We start from the raw sequence: 16499 nt of genomic DNA on the forward strand, positions 1-16499 counted from the left end.
GAGAGAGAGAGGAGGAGAGGAGAGAGAGAGAGAGAGAGAGAGAGAGAGGAGGAGGAGGAGGAAGAGAAGGAGCAGGAGGAGCAGGAGGAAAGGGTTCAAACTCACGAGGCTGAGGATGGGCAGAAGGTGCTCCTTAGCTTGGAGAGGTTGAGCTGAGCGAGACTGAAGGAAGCGTCGGGAGAGGAGGAGAACGCTTCTGCTCCTTCTCGTTCTTCTGCTGAGTCTGAGAATCTAGAGGGAGCATGCTCAGCTGATCCCAAACATGAAGAGGGATAGAAGAAGAAAATGGGAGGGGGAGGAGGAGGAGAAAGAAGAGCGACGAGAAGAATAATGAAGAGGAATCAGCAGGAGGGGCGAGCAGAAGAAAGAGCAGGAGCGGGAAGACAGGGCAGGGAGGGGAAGCAAGGAGCAGGGAGCAGGGAGCAGGGAGCAGGGAGCAGGGAGCAGGGAGCAGGGAGCAGGGAGCAGGGAGCAGGGAGCAGGGAGCAGGGAGCAGGGAGCAGGGAGCAGGGAGCAGGGAGCAGGAGCGAGAGGAGGGAGAGGGCTGAAGAAGCAGCGTGTATGCCTGAGGTCGGGGGTGAGGATGGAATCAAGATTGAGAGCGCGGGGGATGCTCGTCCTGCTCATCCTCGACCACTTGGGAGTGACTGAAGCAGAAATAGGACGAGACTGAGAAGAATGTCAGAGGAGGAGGAGGAGCGAGCAGGAGGAGCAGGAGGAAGGAAAGAAATGAGGAGGAGGGGGGTGGGAGGAAGCGAAGAATGGGGAGAGGGGAGGGGAAGAAGAAAGAGGGAGGCGGAGAGGGAGGGGAGAAGAGGAGGAGGGAGTACACGACAGACGAGGGCGGGAAAGAGGGAGAGAGGTGCGGAGGGACGAGGGAGACAAGAGAGGAGAGGAGAGGAGAGGAGGAGGAGGAGGAGGAGAAGGAGGACAGGGTCACCTTGGAGGATGGAGCTGGAGTATGAGCAGAGGAACTTGCTCCGACGGGGAGGAGAAGTTTCTCAGAGGACAGAGGTGCACGGATAGGACCACTTGAAGATGCTCTAGGACGAGGAGGGGGAGAGGAGAAGTCGAGGGGAGGAGAGTGAGGAGGAGGAGGAGGGCACAACCAGCCTTCGTTCAAGCTCGGAACCACCTTGATGACTTCATCGAAGAGGAAGGGGATTTCTTCCTGCTCGTGCTCCCTCCTGGCCTTGATGCTTCCTGACGCGCTCGCGTCTACAACGTTGCCGGTGGATGAGAAGATGCGATCGATGTCAGAGATGATGTCTTGTTTCATGAGATGCTGTTTGAGATCTTCTCTGTTCATCTCAACACTCCCCGGTGATGTTTCTTTGTTGTCGTCCTTTGTGGTTTCATTTTTGTCCTCCATCATAACAAACTCGTTGAGAGTTTTCTCCACGTGGAGCTTGTGCGATGAGAGAGAGAAGCTAGAGGGCTGTTCTTTCCTCCATATCCTGTCAAGATCTTCCTTCTCATCGATGAAAATGTTTGCTCTTTGAGTTTGTGTCGACGTCGACGTCATAGTTCTTCGAATTTCTTCCCTCAACATGCACTTCTCGCAAACATGATGGTGATGGTGGTGATGTTGATGATGATTGATGTTGTTGTTGTTGACTTGATATTCCTCCGAGTCTGTCTCATCGGAATCGGAGCTCAACGTGTCAACTTCGTTCACTTGTACATCCTTGTCAGCAGTGGAAGGAGTAACAAAGAGGTTTGGGTCGTCAACAAACAGTGACGCGCCTTGTATGAAACCTGTTATGTGTTGTTCGTTGAGAGAATTCTTGGAGCTATCCATTTCTTTTATCTTTTTCTTGATGTCTTCAACAGCAATCTTCCTGTTGTTCTTGTTCTTTTCCATAACTTCCATTGCAAACTTTGCGCCTTCACGGAAAGCAAGTTTGAACATGACCAACTTTCTTTCTGCTGCCTCCTGTGACTTCTTCTCGCCATGGACCAGCCCTTGACGGAAGAAATCATACCTGATCGCGTTCGCCTGCTCAGTTGAGAGCGCAAGGGCAGCATTCATCTTCTTGATTTCTTGCTCGAACGTCATCATGTCTTGCAGAGTGTTCTTGTAGTTCTCTCTTCTCGTAACCATTCTCGATGATGATTGCAACTTTGCAGCAGCTGCACTCTTCTGCTCGTGCTGACGTCGCAAAGTTTCATAGGCGTGTCTGAACAACGTTCTGTTCCGCTTGTCCACTTTCATCAAGTTTGCACAACCTTGTAAGAAGCTTGCGAGAGAGACATTTCCATCTTGATTGCATATCTCGATCATCAGCAACTCAACTAGCTGAAATTGCATCCCGGCAGTGAGCAGATCGTCTTTTACCAATGATTGCGATAGAGAATGCTTCCCTCCAATGTTGATCATCCTGAACATTGCACTCAACATCTCTTCATGTTCTTCCATCTTGAAGTCGTCTTCAACCTTCAACCTCACTGTTGTGATATTGTGTTTCATCTTTTCGATCAGCATCCGTAAATCTGTTTCCTCCCTGATATCTTCAAACCTTACACGATTGTCGTAAGTCAACGCGTTCTTCCCTATCCTTGTGAACTTCCAAGAGCTGTTCGGAGAAGATAACATGCATATGACTTGTAGAACAACATTCAAAATGTCAATCGCTCTAAGATAATCGTCATGAAAGTTTTCTCACCGATGGGTTTACAAACTATCTTGGTTGCGATCTCAAACTCCATTGAGCACACTGAGGAAGAACAGTATTCGTCGCTCATGAAAATCAGAATCACTTGGCTGTGCGACATGGCCTGTAGAGCATGATCAACAAGGAGAGGAAAATCACACAACAGCGAGAAACATGATGACGAAAGATCAAGAATGAAAAGTTCAAGTTCTGCAACAGCATTCAACATGGGACAACCTGCAAGATATTGTGAAACTTGTCAACATGGACATTCTTGTTCTGTGCATGCGAGGCAAGACAGCACTTCTTCGTCTCAAACTCGCTGATCCACGGACTCTCTTCCAGTATCGCCGCAATGCGAACAGGATCGCTAAGTTTGCCTCCTGCAAGCATGCTTTCCGGAATCTGCTATGGTTTGAGACGAGAGGAGTAAAGAAGACGAGGAAAGAGAAAAGAGGAGAGGAGAGGAGAGGAGAGGAGAGGAGAGGAGAGGAGAGGAGGGGACAGGAAAGGAGATGTAAAACAAGGACGATGTTTGTCAACGACTTGCCTCATTATTCTGTACAGCCGTGAATGAATTTCTGATGCAATAGCTGAAGTAGAGAGCAAAACTGTTTGTCTCCTCGCCCTTTCCGTCCTTCCTTTTCTTCTCCTCAACATGCAAATGCTGTCGGATTCTCTGCAAGCAAGAGAAAACATCGTCAGCGTCTACAAACTTGAGCTTCGACTCATCGTCGACATCTCACTTTGATCAAACTCTGACTCCTCACACCCCACGATTCCTTTCCCGTCACATCTTCAATCTTTAATCCCTGGATACTGAGATTAGAACAACACAACAACTCTGTTCGAACATTGTTCTGACCTTGAGCATACTTCCCATCTCAGTCTCTTCGCTCATCATTGAATTGTTTTCATCCACATCCTTTGCAATCACCACCGGAATGACGACGAGACTTTCTCTCTCTACAAGGAGCCGAAAATGTCGCAAACATCGCCTGTCCTTGGCATACGAATCGCTGAAAGAAAATATCACAAAGATACGGATTTGCATCATCATCATCAACAACAACAACAACAACAACAACAACATCATCATCATTTTCCATCATCATCATTACCTGAGCAAGAACAAAACAACAACTGCGTCAAGAACTTTGCCATCTGCCATCGGGTCGTCTTCACCATCTCCACCACATGCTACAAGTTCCTTTCCTGCCCACCAAGTCAAACCCCAGAACATCACTCCTCGTCTTGCACTTCCTCCCTTCTGCTCCTCCTCCCCCGCCACCACCACATCCTTCCCTCCTGTCCTCCTCGCGTTCCTGCTCCCACCCACCTCTGTTCCTCTCCTCCTTCTCCCTCCTTCTCCTCGCTCCTCCTTCCTCCTCCTCCTCTCACCCAGCATCGTTCCCAGCGCCTCCTGCATCTCCTCGGGGCTTCTAGTCCCTGCCGGGCCATCTGCCAGCGTCGGATGCCAAGTGATTACGACCCCAGCAGGCCTCCGCCAGGGCTCCAGCTGAGACTTAAGACTGTCGTTGTAGACTTTCTTCCTGCAGTCGCACCTCGACCCCACCAGCTGCATCGAGAGCTGCGACGATCGAGCAAGCCATGCTTCATCCTCCATGTCCTCCAACTCCCTACCCACCTCCGACCCGCTCCCACCGTCCTCGGGCTCGGGTAAGACCTCCCTCTCGTGCTTGAAGATGACTCTTCCTGCGCTCTCAACCCTGACAGGCTGCTGGGTTGTAGCTGGAGGAAGCGGCTGCTGGGCCACGACAAGCTTCTCCTCTTCCTCCTCCAACCTGTGAAGGCTGCTGGGCTCCAGCTGGTCGTTGCTCGTCCTCGTCGACTTGGGCGTGTCCGACGGCGTCCTGACTTCACCTCCCTGAAGACTCAAATCCTGTGCGCTTCCGTTCTGCCTGCTCCATCTGCTCATACTCTTCCGCCTCCCAGAGCTGAGCGAGTTCGACCTCGTCCTCTGCAGGCTCATCCTTGACATCTGCACATTCAGCGGGACGTCGGAGTAAACGTCGATCCCGCACGCCACGACTTGGTTGATCATTGCTTGCAACCTGCTGATTTGAACATCCCGCATGTCCAACTCCGTTCGATGCCTGATCTTGACCGCCTCTACCTCGCTCTTGTAACCATCAAAGTCACTCTGTAACGACTGCAACGCACTCGCCATCCGCGTCTCGTACTGGCTCTCGATGGTAGCGATCTGATCTGAGATGATCTGAGCAGCAGCATCTCTTACCCTTGACAGCTTCTCTTTGTACAGGTTGTCATGGTATCTCACAACAAAAGCAAATCGGTCCGACAAATCCTCTAGCTGCTTGTGAATCTCATCGTGGACAAGAGCAGGGAGTGTCTCGCTGGTATCTGTCACCCGCTGATTCAATCTCTGCAGCTTCTGCTCAATCTCGATGACCTGGACCAACAACAGTCCGTCAAACATGTCAGCAGCAGACTCCCTCTCCCAATCTATCGATCACCTCCTCTTGCAGTTGCGTGATCTGCCTTCTGGTTGCAAACGCCCCTCTTTGCTGTCTAATGACGTTGATGTCTGATGACAGTTCTGAGCTAACAAGCGCTTGTGCCGATGGTAACGTGGACTCAGAGTCTTCATCCTCCACTACAAGAATCTGAAAATTCACTTCCGCCGTGAGTGGAAGCGAGTAAACTCCAACGCTGCTCACCGATCCCAGCTTCTGCGAGATGTTCTGCACGAACGAGTCCATCTTGTGGTTCACTCGAGCTTCTACTTCTAGCTTCCACTTGGCATGCTCGTTTGAAACAGCGTCTTGAAACGTTTGGATCTGAAAGTCACCATAAGGCTAATACCACTCTCTACCTCCCTTCGCCACATACCAGCTCCTGAGACGGAACATCTAGTGGTGACATGCCTGGTGGCACCACCTTGTCAAGCAGAGATCTTCCTGCGAAGTCAGTGATGGCTGACTGAATCTGGCTCATTGCTGGGCCTATCTCTTTGGTGAACCGCTTCGTGATCAGAAAACTTTCAGGGCGATCATTATCAGATTGCAGTTTGAACCTCAAACTCACTGCGCCCCTTGGTTTTTGTCTTCTTCCTCTTGTTCATCAGGCTGTAGCCCTCGAGACTGTAGACTTGCTACAACTACTCCCGCCGTGATTGTCCGATCGGTTCAAAGTTTCAAGTCACTGTGAAGCCGCACGTCACTTGGTTGACCACTGCGACGGTTTCTCATACACTGACCCTCGGCTGCATCCTCTCCACAGTCTCCCTTCCTCCTCCGCCTCCTCTCGCTCTCTCTCCCTGCGCTGCCATGGGGAAGACCTAGCCATAACTAGCGATGCTCTGCCGGTTGTCAGATGAGGCTCATACCGCCCGCTGATATTGACTCACGGGGACCCCTTGAGGGGTGGGGTGGTTCTGATTGCAATTTGAGGGGTACAAGAAACATCGAGTTTTCAACGGGAAATGTAACGAATATTCAACGATTATAACCGCTCAACGGCCGAAAAAATGCCGTGATGATCGATTGAGGGAAGCAGGAGCAGGAGGAAATGGCAGGAGCAGGAGCAGGAGCAGGAGCAGGAGCAGGAGTAGGATGGGATGTGGTATCTGCAAGAACATGTCGTATTTGCAAGAATTATTCGCTTGTTCGGGCAAGTATGTGCAGGAAAGAGATAAATACTGAAGGGGGGCACGGGAGTTTGCAGAAGCAGGATTCTTGTCTTGGAACGTGAACAATGATCTACTTCTGACTGTTACACTTGCTCTGCTCAGGTTCAGGCTGCAATGAGTGATGCGGAGGAGATATGCGAGATGTTCCTGTCATACCCGAACGGGCTCACACTAACGCAAGCTGGGAACTATGAGGAGATATATGACGATTCTTTCGTTGCCTCAGTGCCATCAGTACGTTCTCTGCCACCATGAGAGGGAAAGTGACATGCTGCTGCTTCACAGCCCAAGAAAGAAGGTGGCCTCGTTAACTACAGCCGAGAGGAGTGGTTGTCTCTTATCAAGGTCTACTGCCCTCCTTCAAACTCATCCATGACGGTTGTTCAGGCGTTGGTCAAGGGCCTGCCGGACTGGACGTTTGGAGGAAGCATTTGGAGGCCGCTCGACGACGAGCAAGGATGGGACGACGAGGAGACGGGGGAAGGGACGATACGCCACCTACACTTGTCCACGAAGATGTTTGGAACGCACACAGGAGACGGCCCCAACCTGCTGAAGCTGGAGGGGAGAGACTTCAAGCCGACATTCAAGGAAGTTGTGTTTCCCGTAGAATGGTGGACGCTGTCGATCAACACGAGGAAGGTTCCTCCAAAGATTGTTGCGTTACAGGTGCTTGGTTGTTTGTGTTGCTGCCTGCAACCTTACCACCCGTGCAGTTCAAGAAGGTGCTGGACACGTCTGCCTGCTCCACTGGTGGCTACAGTCTAGTCCCTGGCCTCCTCTTCGCTATCGGCAAGCCGCTCTCCCCTCCCCCCATGTCCCTGCAGTACCCGTTCGCTTGCTTCCCACCACACGATGCTGTCGATGTGGAGGATCCCAACTGGTGGCAGCTGAGAATGGAGATATTTCATATTGTGAGCGAAACTTGCATGCAGGAGTTTGAAAAATGGGTTGTGAATTCACTTCTCTCCCGCAGATTACGGAGAAAACACCGGAGGAGAAGGAGGAGATGAAACGAAACATCGATCGACAGGTGCTTCAAACTTGTGTAGATTCATTTCCTATTAGAGATAGACCTGCGTCACTGATTGACCTCTTTTTCAAAAACATCGGCTTGCGATTCTTGGGGACAGTCACGCGAATTGCAACAAAACCTTGATTACCTCAACGCAGTAGAAGTGTACACAGAGCTGCCCATCAAGCCGGCGCAGCAAGAAGAAAACAAAGAGGAACAGACAAGCACGTCGAATGGAACAAGCTAAAGCCTGAATCACATGGATGGCTCCTTGTTTGCTGACAACCTCACTCCTCCTGTCAAGTTCATGCGCTCAGTGAAGGATATCTCTTCAGATCGCCTTGGGATGCTGTTTGACGCCGAGTCTCCTTTTCCTGTACATAGAATCAAATAAAATATCATCGTAATCGACTGCACCCACCGATTTGTCTCACAGTAGCACAAGTGACCTGCCAACAAGCCGTAAACCCTCACTCCTCTCCCTCCTCCTCTCTCTCACATGCAGCAAAGTCTTGCCGGTAGACAGCTTCTGCGTGTTATATGACAACTGTGCATCATGTGTGCCGGCCAGCAGCCCCTTCCACGCCTCCTCCAGCGTCGACAACTTCTCCTGCTCCTCCGCCAGGATCATCTTGAAGTTTGCATAGTCGGAGGCTCTGTTGGACTCGTGCTGGGCTTTCAGCTCCATCATGTCCTTCACGTGCGCTCTCTCAAGCAGCGCACGCTCATGCTGCCAAGTTTTGTCGTCCTGCTGGTCCGAATCTTCCTCCTCCTCCTTCTTCTCCAACATCCTCTGTAGATCCTCCATCACACTTTGGTCCCTCTGCCTTGCTCGTCGCTCGTGCTCTAGGGCAGATCTAGTTATCTTGAGATCTTTCTGAAGTCGTTCGACTTCCCTTGCCAAGCTCGGCTCACCGTTCCTCAAGATCGGCTCCTCTTGCCCCTCGCTGCCTGCCTGGTCACCTGCTCTGAGCTCCAGCAGCTCCGCCTGGCAGAACTTCAACTCGTTCACCACCTTCTCGTACTCGTTTCTCAGCTTCATGTGCTCTTTCTGAAGCTCAGACAAGGTCGACGGGAAGTTTTCCCGAATCTTCTCCGGTGAGGACAAGAGCTGGATCTCCTCTGTGTGATGATCCTGTATCCTCTCAAGCTCCTTCTTATGTCTCAGCGTCATCTCAAGTTTCTCTTTCTCCCATGCTTCTCTTTCCTTGGTCAGCTCTGCTTGCAACCTCCTGTTAAACTCCTCCTTCTCTTCCGCCCATGCTCGCTTCTCTCGCGCTAGCTGCGCCATCTCCTCCGCCCATCGCAGCTCGTCCACCTTTCGCTCCTGAGCCCATCGCTTCTTCTCGCTCAGGAGCTGAGCGCGCTCGTTGACTTCTCCTTCGGTGTCGACGGTCTCGTTCAGGATCGGAGAGTTTGACCTGTGCGACAGTTGGTTCGGCGATCTCACACGGCCAGAGGAGTATTGGCTCATGACTGCTCGTAGATCTTCCATCTGTAACTTCAAGTCAACATCTCTCTCATCACTTGATGCATGTGCGAACACGCCATGTGTTCATGTGAAGTTAGAATCGTTCAAGCGTCTTGCCTACCCCTTGTCACCGTCTTCATACAGCTATTCACCTTCACTACCCTTCACCGAGGACATTTCCTTGCTGTACTCTCTGCTCTCCTGTACATTCTATTCGCAAATCTCACGCGTAACAACCTTCTCCCTTCCTTTTCTCATCGTAAGTCTCCTTATCACTCTCCTCCTCTCTGCTCTCCTTCTCCCCTCCCCCTCCCTCTCCCCCTCCCCCTCCCCCTCCCTTCCAGCATTGAACTTCCAGCAAGAGTATCCCTACTACCCTACCTTGAAACAGTGGATGATACTCAGGGATCAGTACCCCTTCTTCGCTTTAACACAGTACCACCACCCTCTCTGGAGCAGAGCAAGTCTAATTTCGTTTTCACCGGGAGAGGGAGGGGAGAGGGAGGGAGGGAGAGGGAGGGGAGAGGGAGGGGAGAGGGAGGGGAGAGGGAGGGGAGAGGGAGGGAGAGGGAGGGAGAGGGAGGGAGAGCGAGGGGAGGAGGGAGGAGGGAGGAGAAAGGAGAAAGGAGGAGGTCGCAGAGGAGGAGTCAGGACAGCATGCAACACGCTTGTTTCATACAGCCATAGCTCCAACTCCTTGTTTACTTCTACTATACAGCCCCAGGTCGCCCCCACTGAGGCTGCGCCATGCGCATGTGCGGGGGGGGGGCGTGTCCCGGAGACCTCTGGCCCATCTGGTTGGCAGGATGGCCCTGCATCTCCTTCGCCATGTCCATCTTCTTCGGCTTCTTCCTGATCTGCTCGTCGCATGTCAGTTACTTTCACCCCCAACCTCCAGACCCACCTTGTCTCCGATGCCTCCCGCCGTCATGACCGAGGCTGTGCGCTTCCTCTTGACGGATCTCAGCGATCCTCCGTACTTCGCGTTCAGCCTCTCCATCTCTGCTGCGTGTTTGGCCTGTTGAAACATGAGCAGAGCAGAAGCACAGGGGAAGGAGCAGAGCACAAGATAGGGAGGGCACTCACAGCAAGCTCTTCCTCCTCCTGCCTCATACGGTCGGCAGTCGCAGATCCCTCCCTTACAGTTGCCTGTAGACGCCGTCAGCTGTCCTCCTGCTGCACTCGCGGCTTCACCTGCATCTCTCGGAGCTTAGCTAGTTTGGTCTTGTACTCAGTTGTCAGGATCATTTGCTCGCGTGCTTGCAGCATCTCAGGGCCGAGGGTAGAGGGGCGCGTGTTCCTCCCCTACACGCCACACCAGTGAGAACAAACAGAGCAGGTCAGGCGCCTTGAACAAAACCTTGATTCCACGGACTTCGTTGATCACCACTTCCAGGCATCGACAGAAGTCCGTCTTGTCTCCCCAGTATCTCCTCTCCTCCTTGGGCACTTTGGCTTTCCTCTCAACTTCCGACGCCTGAATTGTATCTGTCAGAAGGTATGGAGGATGATAAAGTACAAGAAACCTCAGCCAAGGCAGCTGGCACGCTGAAAGTGACGTAATCATCCTGCTGCTCCACAACGTCCCACCTTGATGTATTATCAGTTTGGATTCCTTTCCTGCTCCCTGATGCACCTCAGCCGCTGCAGAACAATATCTCTGTGCAGAGCCCAAGCTTTGTATCGGAAGCATCCATTCTGGAGACTTGCGTATCAGTGGGAAGGAGAGCAGAAAACGCTCTTCTACCTGTTCATGATCGCCGATCTTGACTTGCACCTGCACGTCCCACAAGATCATTCACACCATTACCCACATCAGTCCATCGCACCTGGATGGGAGGCCTGTGGTCATTCGCAATGCGAGCCTCGACTTCTTCAGGCACGAGCCTTCCACTGGCATCTCCGAGGCCCGCAAGGCGATTGATGGAGATGGCATTCATTGGGCGTCCTCTGAGTGCCTCAAGTCAGCCTCAGAACAACCGACATCAACACAAGGGTCAACCCGTTCGAGTGAGCTGTAAAAGCCAAGGCTCCTAGGCCCGTATCGTCTGCTTCCCAGTTGTCACTTCTGTAGCCCTGGAGGTCGCCGTCTTGAGTGTTTTGACGCCTGTCGGCAGCTGTGGTTCGCTTTGAAGGATCCAGCCATATTCCCAGCTGCTTAGCCTTGGCACGAATGTGGTATTCACGTGCCGAGTGCGGAGACTTGGCGTTGGAAGTCGCAATGTGGGCGTCGGCTGACTTAGCAAGCATTTCAAGGTCCATTCTTGCTTTCTGGACCCTGTCTATGGCTGCAGTCTTCCTTCTACTCGGAATACCCAGCCTCTGCCTCTCCTCATCTCCTCCGTATGTACAAATGAGTGCCTCCACCAGTGGCAGCGCATCCTTGGGTAATGTTGCACGCAAGATTTCGAACTCCGCTGCATCCCCGAGTAACATAGCGCCACTCTGCTCGCGCTCGGAGTAATTCACATTCTTGTACAACATATCCAGGTAACGGACAAGATAATCGTCTGGCATTCCAACGGGATTCGACATCACCCCCTTGGTTACTTGCCATGGAGTACAAGACTTGTCCACGATCGGAACAACCATTACGTTCAAACAATGAAGGATTCTTTCTCCAAGCCTCTCCTTCGAAGCCTGGACAGCGTACGTGGAGGGCTCAACATTCGAGTACTTGGCGAGGGGACCTGGTGGGTTCATGTTTGCATGAGCTTGTGATTGATCCAGGATGTTCTTCATGACTCGATTGAACTCATCAATGTATACCTGAATCAATCTTGGTCTTGGGACACACATCCAGTGCTCCATCTGATCTTCCACGCTCTCTTTGCCCATGATAGCCAAACCAGTCTTCAGCAAAGCTGCAACGTGAGCAGGGTTCCCCTCATGGTGAGATTTGGTGCCTAACGCCTTAGGGTCCAAGAAGCCTTGTTGTAAGGAATCCATCAAATCGTTTAGACGCTGCTGCAGCTCTTCAACTTGCGCAGAGAGTCGCAGCGGGAGCATTGAACGTTGAATCTTGGAACATCCTCGCTTCACAGTCTGAGGCGCAGAGGGGGGAAGGGGAAGGTCGATCATTGGGCTCCAGTCCTTGGGAAGATCAGTCTTCAAAGTTGACCCTCCTCCTGAATGCAGATGAACTTCGATTCTGTTCATCACAATCCTCAACCTTCGCTCAAACCCTATCAGCTCTGTTGGGGCCTTGTTCTCTAACATGCGGACCAAGACGTCAATGGAGTCAAGCCCGGTAGCCATATGAAGAGGCTGTCTCATCGGCATTCTTGGGCGAGGATCGCGCTGGAACCCTACTCCCTGTGAGATAGCTAGAACACCAGGACGTGGCTCCCTGGGCTTTCTCCTCGGCTTCTGACCTCTCTCGATGTCGTACAAAACAGCTTCCAGGCATCGACAGAAATCAGTCTTGTCTCCCCAATACCTTCGCTCATCCTTGGGGACTTTTGCCTGCCTCTCCGCAAGAGCAGCGGAAACAATGCTCTGCGGAACATGAAATGTGATCATGTTTCCATCCATTGCTACGATTTGCCAGCCAGTCAAACGCTCCATGACTTTGTCCTTGTGCTCTACCCAGGCACGATACCTGGTGCCGCCGTTGATCTCATGATCTCCTATCTTCACAGTGACTTGCACGTGCCCTCCAGCCACCACAACATCCGGAGGCATCTGATCTCCATCAAGGTTGGGGTCGGTAGCGTCGTTGGGGTCAAGATCACCGCCCGTCATCGAATGGCCCTCGCCCTCAGGCGCGAGCACCCCAGGGCCATCATTCTCATGAACCATGATGCTGGATTCGAGCTGGTGCTGAGATCAAGACAGGCAGAGCTTCGACTTGTAGCAAGCACTTCTCGATGCAAACCTTGCTGGTAACCTACAAAGCTGTGCGGTGATCCAGCCGTTGACCTGAGGAAAGGTTTCAGAGATGTCCAAAGACGGAAGACGAGAGCATGCCGATGGGACAACGGAAAGAGAACAAGATATCAGCAAATGTACAATAGCTCAGGAAGCTCAAAATGAAACGGGTACGGAGTATTTCAGCATTGGGAACACAAAGCCAACTGTTAGTCTCGAATCTCAGGGTTAAGCGATGCGATGCAGGGTCAGATGTGATGACTCATGATATGGCAAGTAGCAGTAGACCATCTATCATATAATGCCACAGATAAGACGCCTCCCACACAAAAAAAAGCAGCATTCGACAGAGGGGGAGTTAACGTTGGGTAAGGGAGCCACGAACACAGTACAGGTGGCCAGGAAGAGAAACAAAATGAAGGAGAAACATGAATGGGGGGGACAAGACGAGTGTCTCTGTACTTTGGATGAAGAGGAGGAGGGGGAGGGCAGGCCGAGGAACGTGATGCGAGGAGATTGAAGGGGCGGGGATAGATTGGGGACGGTGCATGGGCGGGAGAAGAGAAGGTGTACCTGGCAAACGGAGGGGTACTCCAATAAACAAGGGGGTGGGGTACTGACATACACAATTGGGGTGGGTGCAGGATGATGAAAATATCTTAATTGGACTGGCCTATTGGTAGGTGGGGGTATATCAATACAGGGGTCAGGGGTCCACTGAGTGGGTCCTTGGTCGATGGGAAGAACGGGGTCTCAGGACAAGGGCCTTTCCGGCACAGGGTTGTTCTCCCCCACATTGGTGGGGGTACATCGAAAAAAGAAAAAAAGTGTACCGGTGTGAATCAGGGCAATATCTACATGGATTGTGGGGTGTTTTTGTCTGGTGTAATTTACCACCCCACCCCCTGATTTGCCCGTTTTGACGTAGGAAATGTTCATGACCACTCCCTTTACTTCAATTTGCTATTCGATCACCCCACCCATTGTGTAAAACATTAAGAACTACTTGCGAAGTGTTAGAGCGTCGTTCACAGACAAACCCAGATTAGGGGTGATCACCCCCTGCACGGGAGGCCAATCTGCAGGGAGCTTAAAAAAACTGACGACAGTCAGAACAGAGCAATTGGCAACAGCTTTCCATTAGTGTACATTTTGATCTCTAATGATTTTTTATCAAACAAGAGGAAATTTCCGGTGAAGGACGGCGGGGGTGATGGTGAACGGAGGGGGTACATCCTCCCATATGTCGTTTGGTAAGAAGAAGGGGTACTGGATGTTATCTATAACCCCTTCAATTACCGTAGAAAGAACGGGTAGTGACAGAGCTGCTCTGACAGAGACTCGCCTCAGATGAACAAAAAAAGAAAAGTTTTTTATCTCCAATTTTACAGTTTGTTTTTTTTCAACGGTTGTCATGACAAGCTATGGGGGAAAACGCAGCGGTGGCACTGCGACGTTCCTTGGGCCCGCTGGAAGATGCACACGCGTGCGGGGCTGGAAGGAGAACAGAGCAGAGCAGAGCAGAGCAGAGCAGAGCAGAGCAGAGCAGAGCAAGAGCAAGAGCAGAGCAGAGCAAGAGCAGAGCAAGAGCAGAGCAAGAGCAGAGCCAGAGCCCTGGCAGACTCCGGCAGAGCAGAGGGCCAGAGCGAAAGGTCTGTGTCGAGGTGAAAATCAGGGAAGGGCAAACCCCAGGGGATAGCGAGAAGCCCGGCACACATGAGGAGAATGTTAGGACGGTTGCATGATGTAGAACGCTCATGGAGAGAAATCGAGGTTTCGGAATATTCGCTCGAGGATCGTGGAGAAGACTTTGAAGCGGAAGGAAGGACAAAGTTCAGTGTGAGAGACAAAAGATTCTAGACTTGAAAAAGTTGCCATGATTGCAAATGGGTAGAGTACCCATGAATGTTCAAGGTCATGGCAGGTTTTCTAGCTGGACATCGAGATGGTCCGCACGGAGTAAACGCTCACTTTCCTTCCCCAACTCCCCCGCGGAGATGTCGAGAAAGAGCAGCGGCTTCGGAGTTTCGACCCCGCGGGTGTTGGAGTTTCGCCGCGCTCCGAGAGACTGTGAGGTAGGACAGGAAGAGGAAGGAAGAAAGGATGTTTGAACAACATCAGGTACTCAAGGACACGCTTTCCTCTCCCTCTCCGCTCAACGGATCGTCGTACTGGTTGAGGAGAGCAGGTGGGAGATTCGTAAGGGGCCATGATTTCAGAGGGAGCTTACAGGATTGACAGAGGAAGATTCAGACCGTTTCCAGAAGAAGATGAGCTACAAGACTGAAGTAAGTTGTTTTGAGTTGAGATGTAACCTGATCGACAGTTGTTGGTCAACTCAGGCAAAGCATAGAAGGGAGTACTCGTTGTCTGAGATGGAAGGTGGATGATGACGATGAATCAAATTTTGAGTTTGCGTGTTGTTGAACTCTGCTTTTCTTTCTCTCGCATTGCAGAAAGGCTCAACGATCAGATTGAAAAAGAAATCATTTCTCTCAGCCCACGTGTAAGACCTTGGATTGGTCTGGCATGTGCTCCAATCATTATGTGAAACAGAGCTCAAGAAATTTTTATGATTCCACTACCATCACGTCCGATGCATCTTGTGAGGAAACAACTCTTGTTCGCCCTCATTTCTTTTTAATCGTCATGTCAGCTGTTGACCTTTCACAATCTCTGTGTGAAGAAGAGATGTCACCGTTGCAAAAGGTCGCAAACTGATCAAGATGCAGAGCAATTGTGAAATAATCCCATCGTCAGGCTCATACTCTTCTGGAACTTATCAAGCAAAGGCAAAACTCGCAAACTAAAGAAAGCCACAAGGTGAAAGATAACAGTTTGAATACAAGAACCAGAGAACTCATTCGAGATTTTGATGATTACACGCTGAGAGTCTTGGTGTCTTGCCGTGTTTGACTTGTCTCAGGGAGTTGTTCACTTCTATCCCTTCACTGCGACAGAAAGGTGATGATGAAGAAGAGGGAGGCGGCGGAGAGTAAGGAAGCGAGTGAAGGGGGGGGGGGGATGATGGAGGGAGAGGGGTGAGAGGGAGAGGGAGGGATATTTTGCAGGTGCCGTTGACTATCCGAAAGGTTCAAACTGAACGGAAGGGATTATGGCATCAAGCAGTTCAGAGCACAAAACAGCTTCACCATCCCCAGACGTGAGTATGAAATGACATGTAGACCAACCTCATCATGTCAAGAAAATGCATGTCATAGTCAGAAAACTGCATTTCAAAGATACTATCACTCATGACAACCGGACAAGAAAACAACATAAACCACACACACAAAGTCAGGCAGGCCGACAGACAAAGACACGAAGAAAAACAAGCAGGAAAGAGGGCAGACGTACATGACATGTTCAAACACTCAAACAGGCAACAAGTGAACGTGACTTGAGTTTTACATCAGGTGAAAGTCAGTATCTCTCGCCCCTAGGACTTCCGTTCGCTACCGGGTCAGCGACTGAAGATCATTTCTGTTCTCTGAGATTCAAATTTTCAGGGGAAATTTGCAAGGAGAGCGAAAATCAAACCTGCGATTTGAGTATCCCAAGGTAGCCTTTACTTTGACATGTTTTGCACTTTGATGTGGAACATGTTAAAATCATAAATGTTGTTTAATGTCCTAGAATGAGTGATGTGATGTTTGACACTGTAAGATATTGTTTCGTGTCTTCTAACCATCTCCTCTCCTCCCCCTCGTCTCCTCCCTCTCTCCTCTCTCCTCCCTCTCTCCTCTCTTCTCTCCTCTCCTCTCCTCTCCTCTCCTCTCCTCTCCTCTCCTCTCCTCTCCTCTCCTCTCCTCTCCT

General features: G+C 51.2%; 4 protein-coding genes across 4 annotated transcripts; 2 read left to right on the top strand and 2 right to left on the bottom strand.

The window, feature by feature from the left end:
• Positions 1-623: 623 nt before the first annotated feature.
• On the bottom strand, positions 624-5633 carry GUITHDRAFT_114874 (hypothetical protein; the record flags this gene model as incomplete). The annotated part of the gene is made up of 10 exons (XM_005825917.1): positions 624-669; positions 1110-2604; positions 2667-2778; positions 2892-3059; positions 3401-3466; positions 3520-3673; positions 3776-3869; positions 4056-5088; positions 5153-5476; positions 5529-5633. The coding sequence occupies 10 exons, from the start codon at positions 5631-5633 to the stop codon at positions 624-626; spliced, it is 3597 nt and encodes a 1198-aa protein (XP_005825974.1).
• A 794-nt stretch (positions 5634-6427) lies between these two features.
• GUITHDRAFT_154536 (hypothetical protein) lies at positions 6428-7754 on the top strand. The gene is made up of 6 exons (XM_005825918.1): positions 6428-6561; positions 6613-6672; positions 6715-6996; positions 7044-7241; positions 7304-7360; positions 7461-7754. The coding sequence occupies exons 3-6, from the start codon at positions 6844-6846 to the stop codon at positions 7587-7589; spliced, it is 537 nt and encodes a 178-aa protein (XP_005825975.1). The 5' UTR covers positions 6428-6561; positions 6613-6672; positions 6715-6843; the 3' UTR covers positions 7590-7754.
• Positions 7755-9523: 1769 nt separating this feature from the next.
• GUITHDRAFT_114877 (hypothetical protein) lies at positions 9524-12614 on the bottom strand (the record flags this gene model as incomplete). Its single annotated transcript, XM_005825919.1, has 10 exons — positions 9524-9670; positions 9718-9831; positions 9900-9962; positions 10008-10118; positions 10174-10290; positions 10340-10403; positions 10450-10511; positions 10561-10590; positions 10643-10763; positions 10816-12614. 10 exons carry the CDS (start codon positions 12612-12614, stop codon positions 9524-9526), a joined length of 2628 nt encoding a protein of 875 aa, XP_005825976.1.
• Positions 12615-14680: 2066 nt separating this feature from the next.
• Positions 14681-16277, top strand: GUITHDRAFT_143805 (hypothetical protein; the record flags this gene model as incomplete). Its single annotated transcript, XM_005825920.1, has 10 exons — positions 14681-14758; positions 14805-14871; positions 14916-14971; positions 15026-15065; positions 15140-15189; positions 15444-15506; positions 15610-15647; positions 15776-15846; positions 16100-16145; positions 16193-16277. 10 exons carry the CDS (start codon positions 14681-14683, stop codon positions 16275-16277), a joined length of 594 nt encoding a protein of 197 aa, XP_005825977.1.
• Between the last annotated feature and the right edge of the window lie 222 nt (positions 16278-16499).

The sequence above is a fragment of the Guillardia theta genome (genome assembly GCF_000315625.1).
Source record: "Guillardia theta CCMP2712 unplaced genomic scaffold GUITHscaffold_79, whole genome shotgun sequence".
Lineage (NCBI taxonomy): Eukaryota > Cryptophyceae > Pyrenomonadales > Geminigeraceae > Guillardia > Guillardia theta.

What these genes read in the sequence shown, in the direction of transcription:
- GUITHDRAFT_154536 (XM_005825918.1), top strand. Translation starts at nt 6,844, where the DNA reads ATGTTTGGAACGCACACAGGAGACGGCCCCAACCTGCTGAAGCTGGAG. An exon ending in CAAAGATTGTTGCGTTACAG is followed by an intron (nt 6,997 to 7,043) that starts GTGCTTGGTTGT and finishes CCACCCGTGCAG; the next exon opens with TTCAAGAAGGTGCTGGACAC. An exon ending in AACGAAACATCGATCGACAG is followed by an intron (nt 7,361 to 7,460) that starts GTGCTTCAAACT and finishes TCTTGGGGACAG; the next exon opens with TCACGCGAATTGCAACAAAA.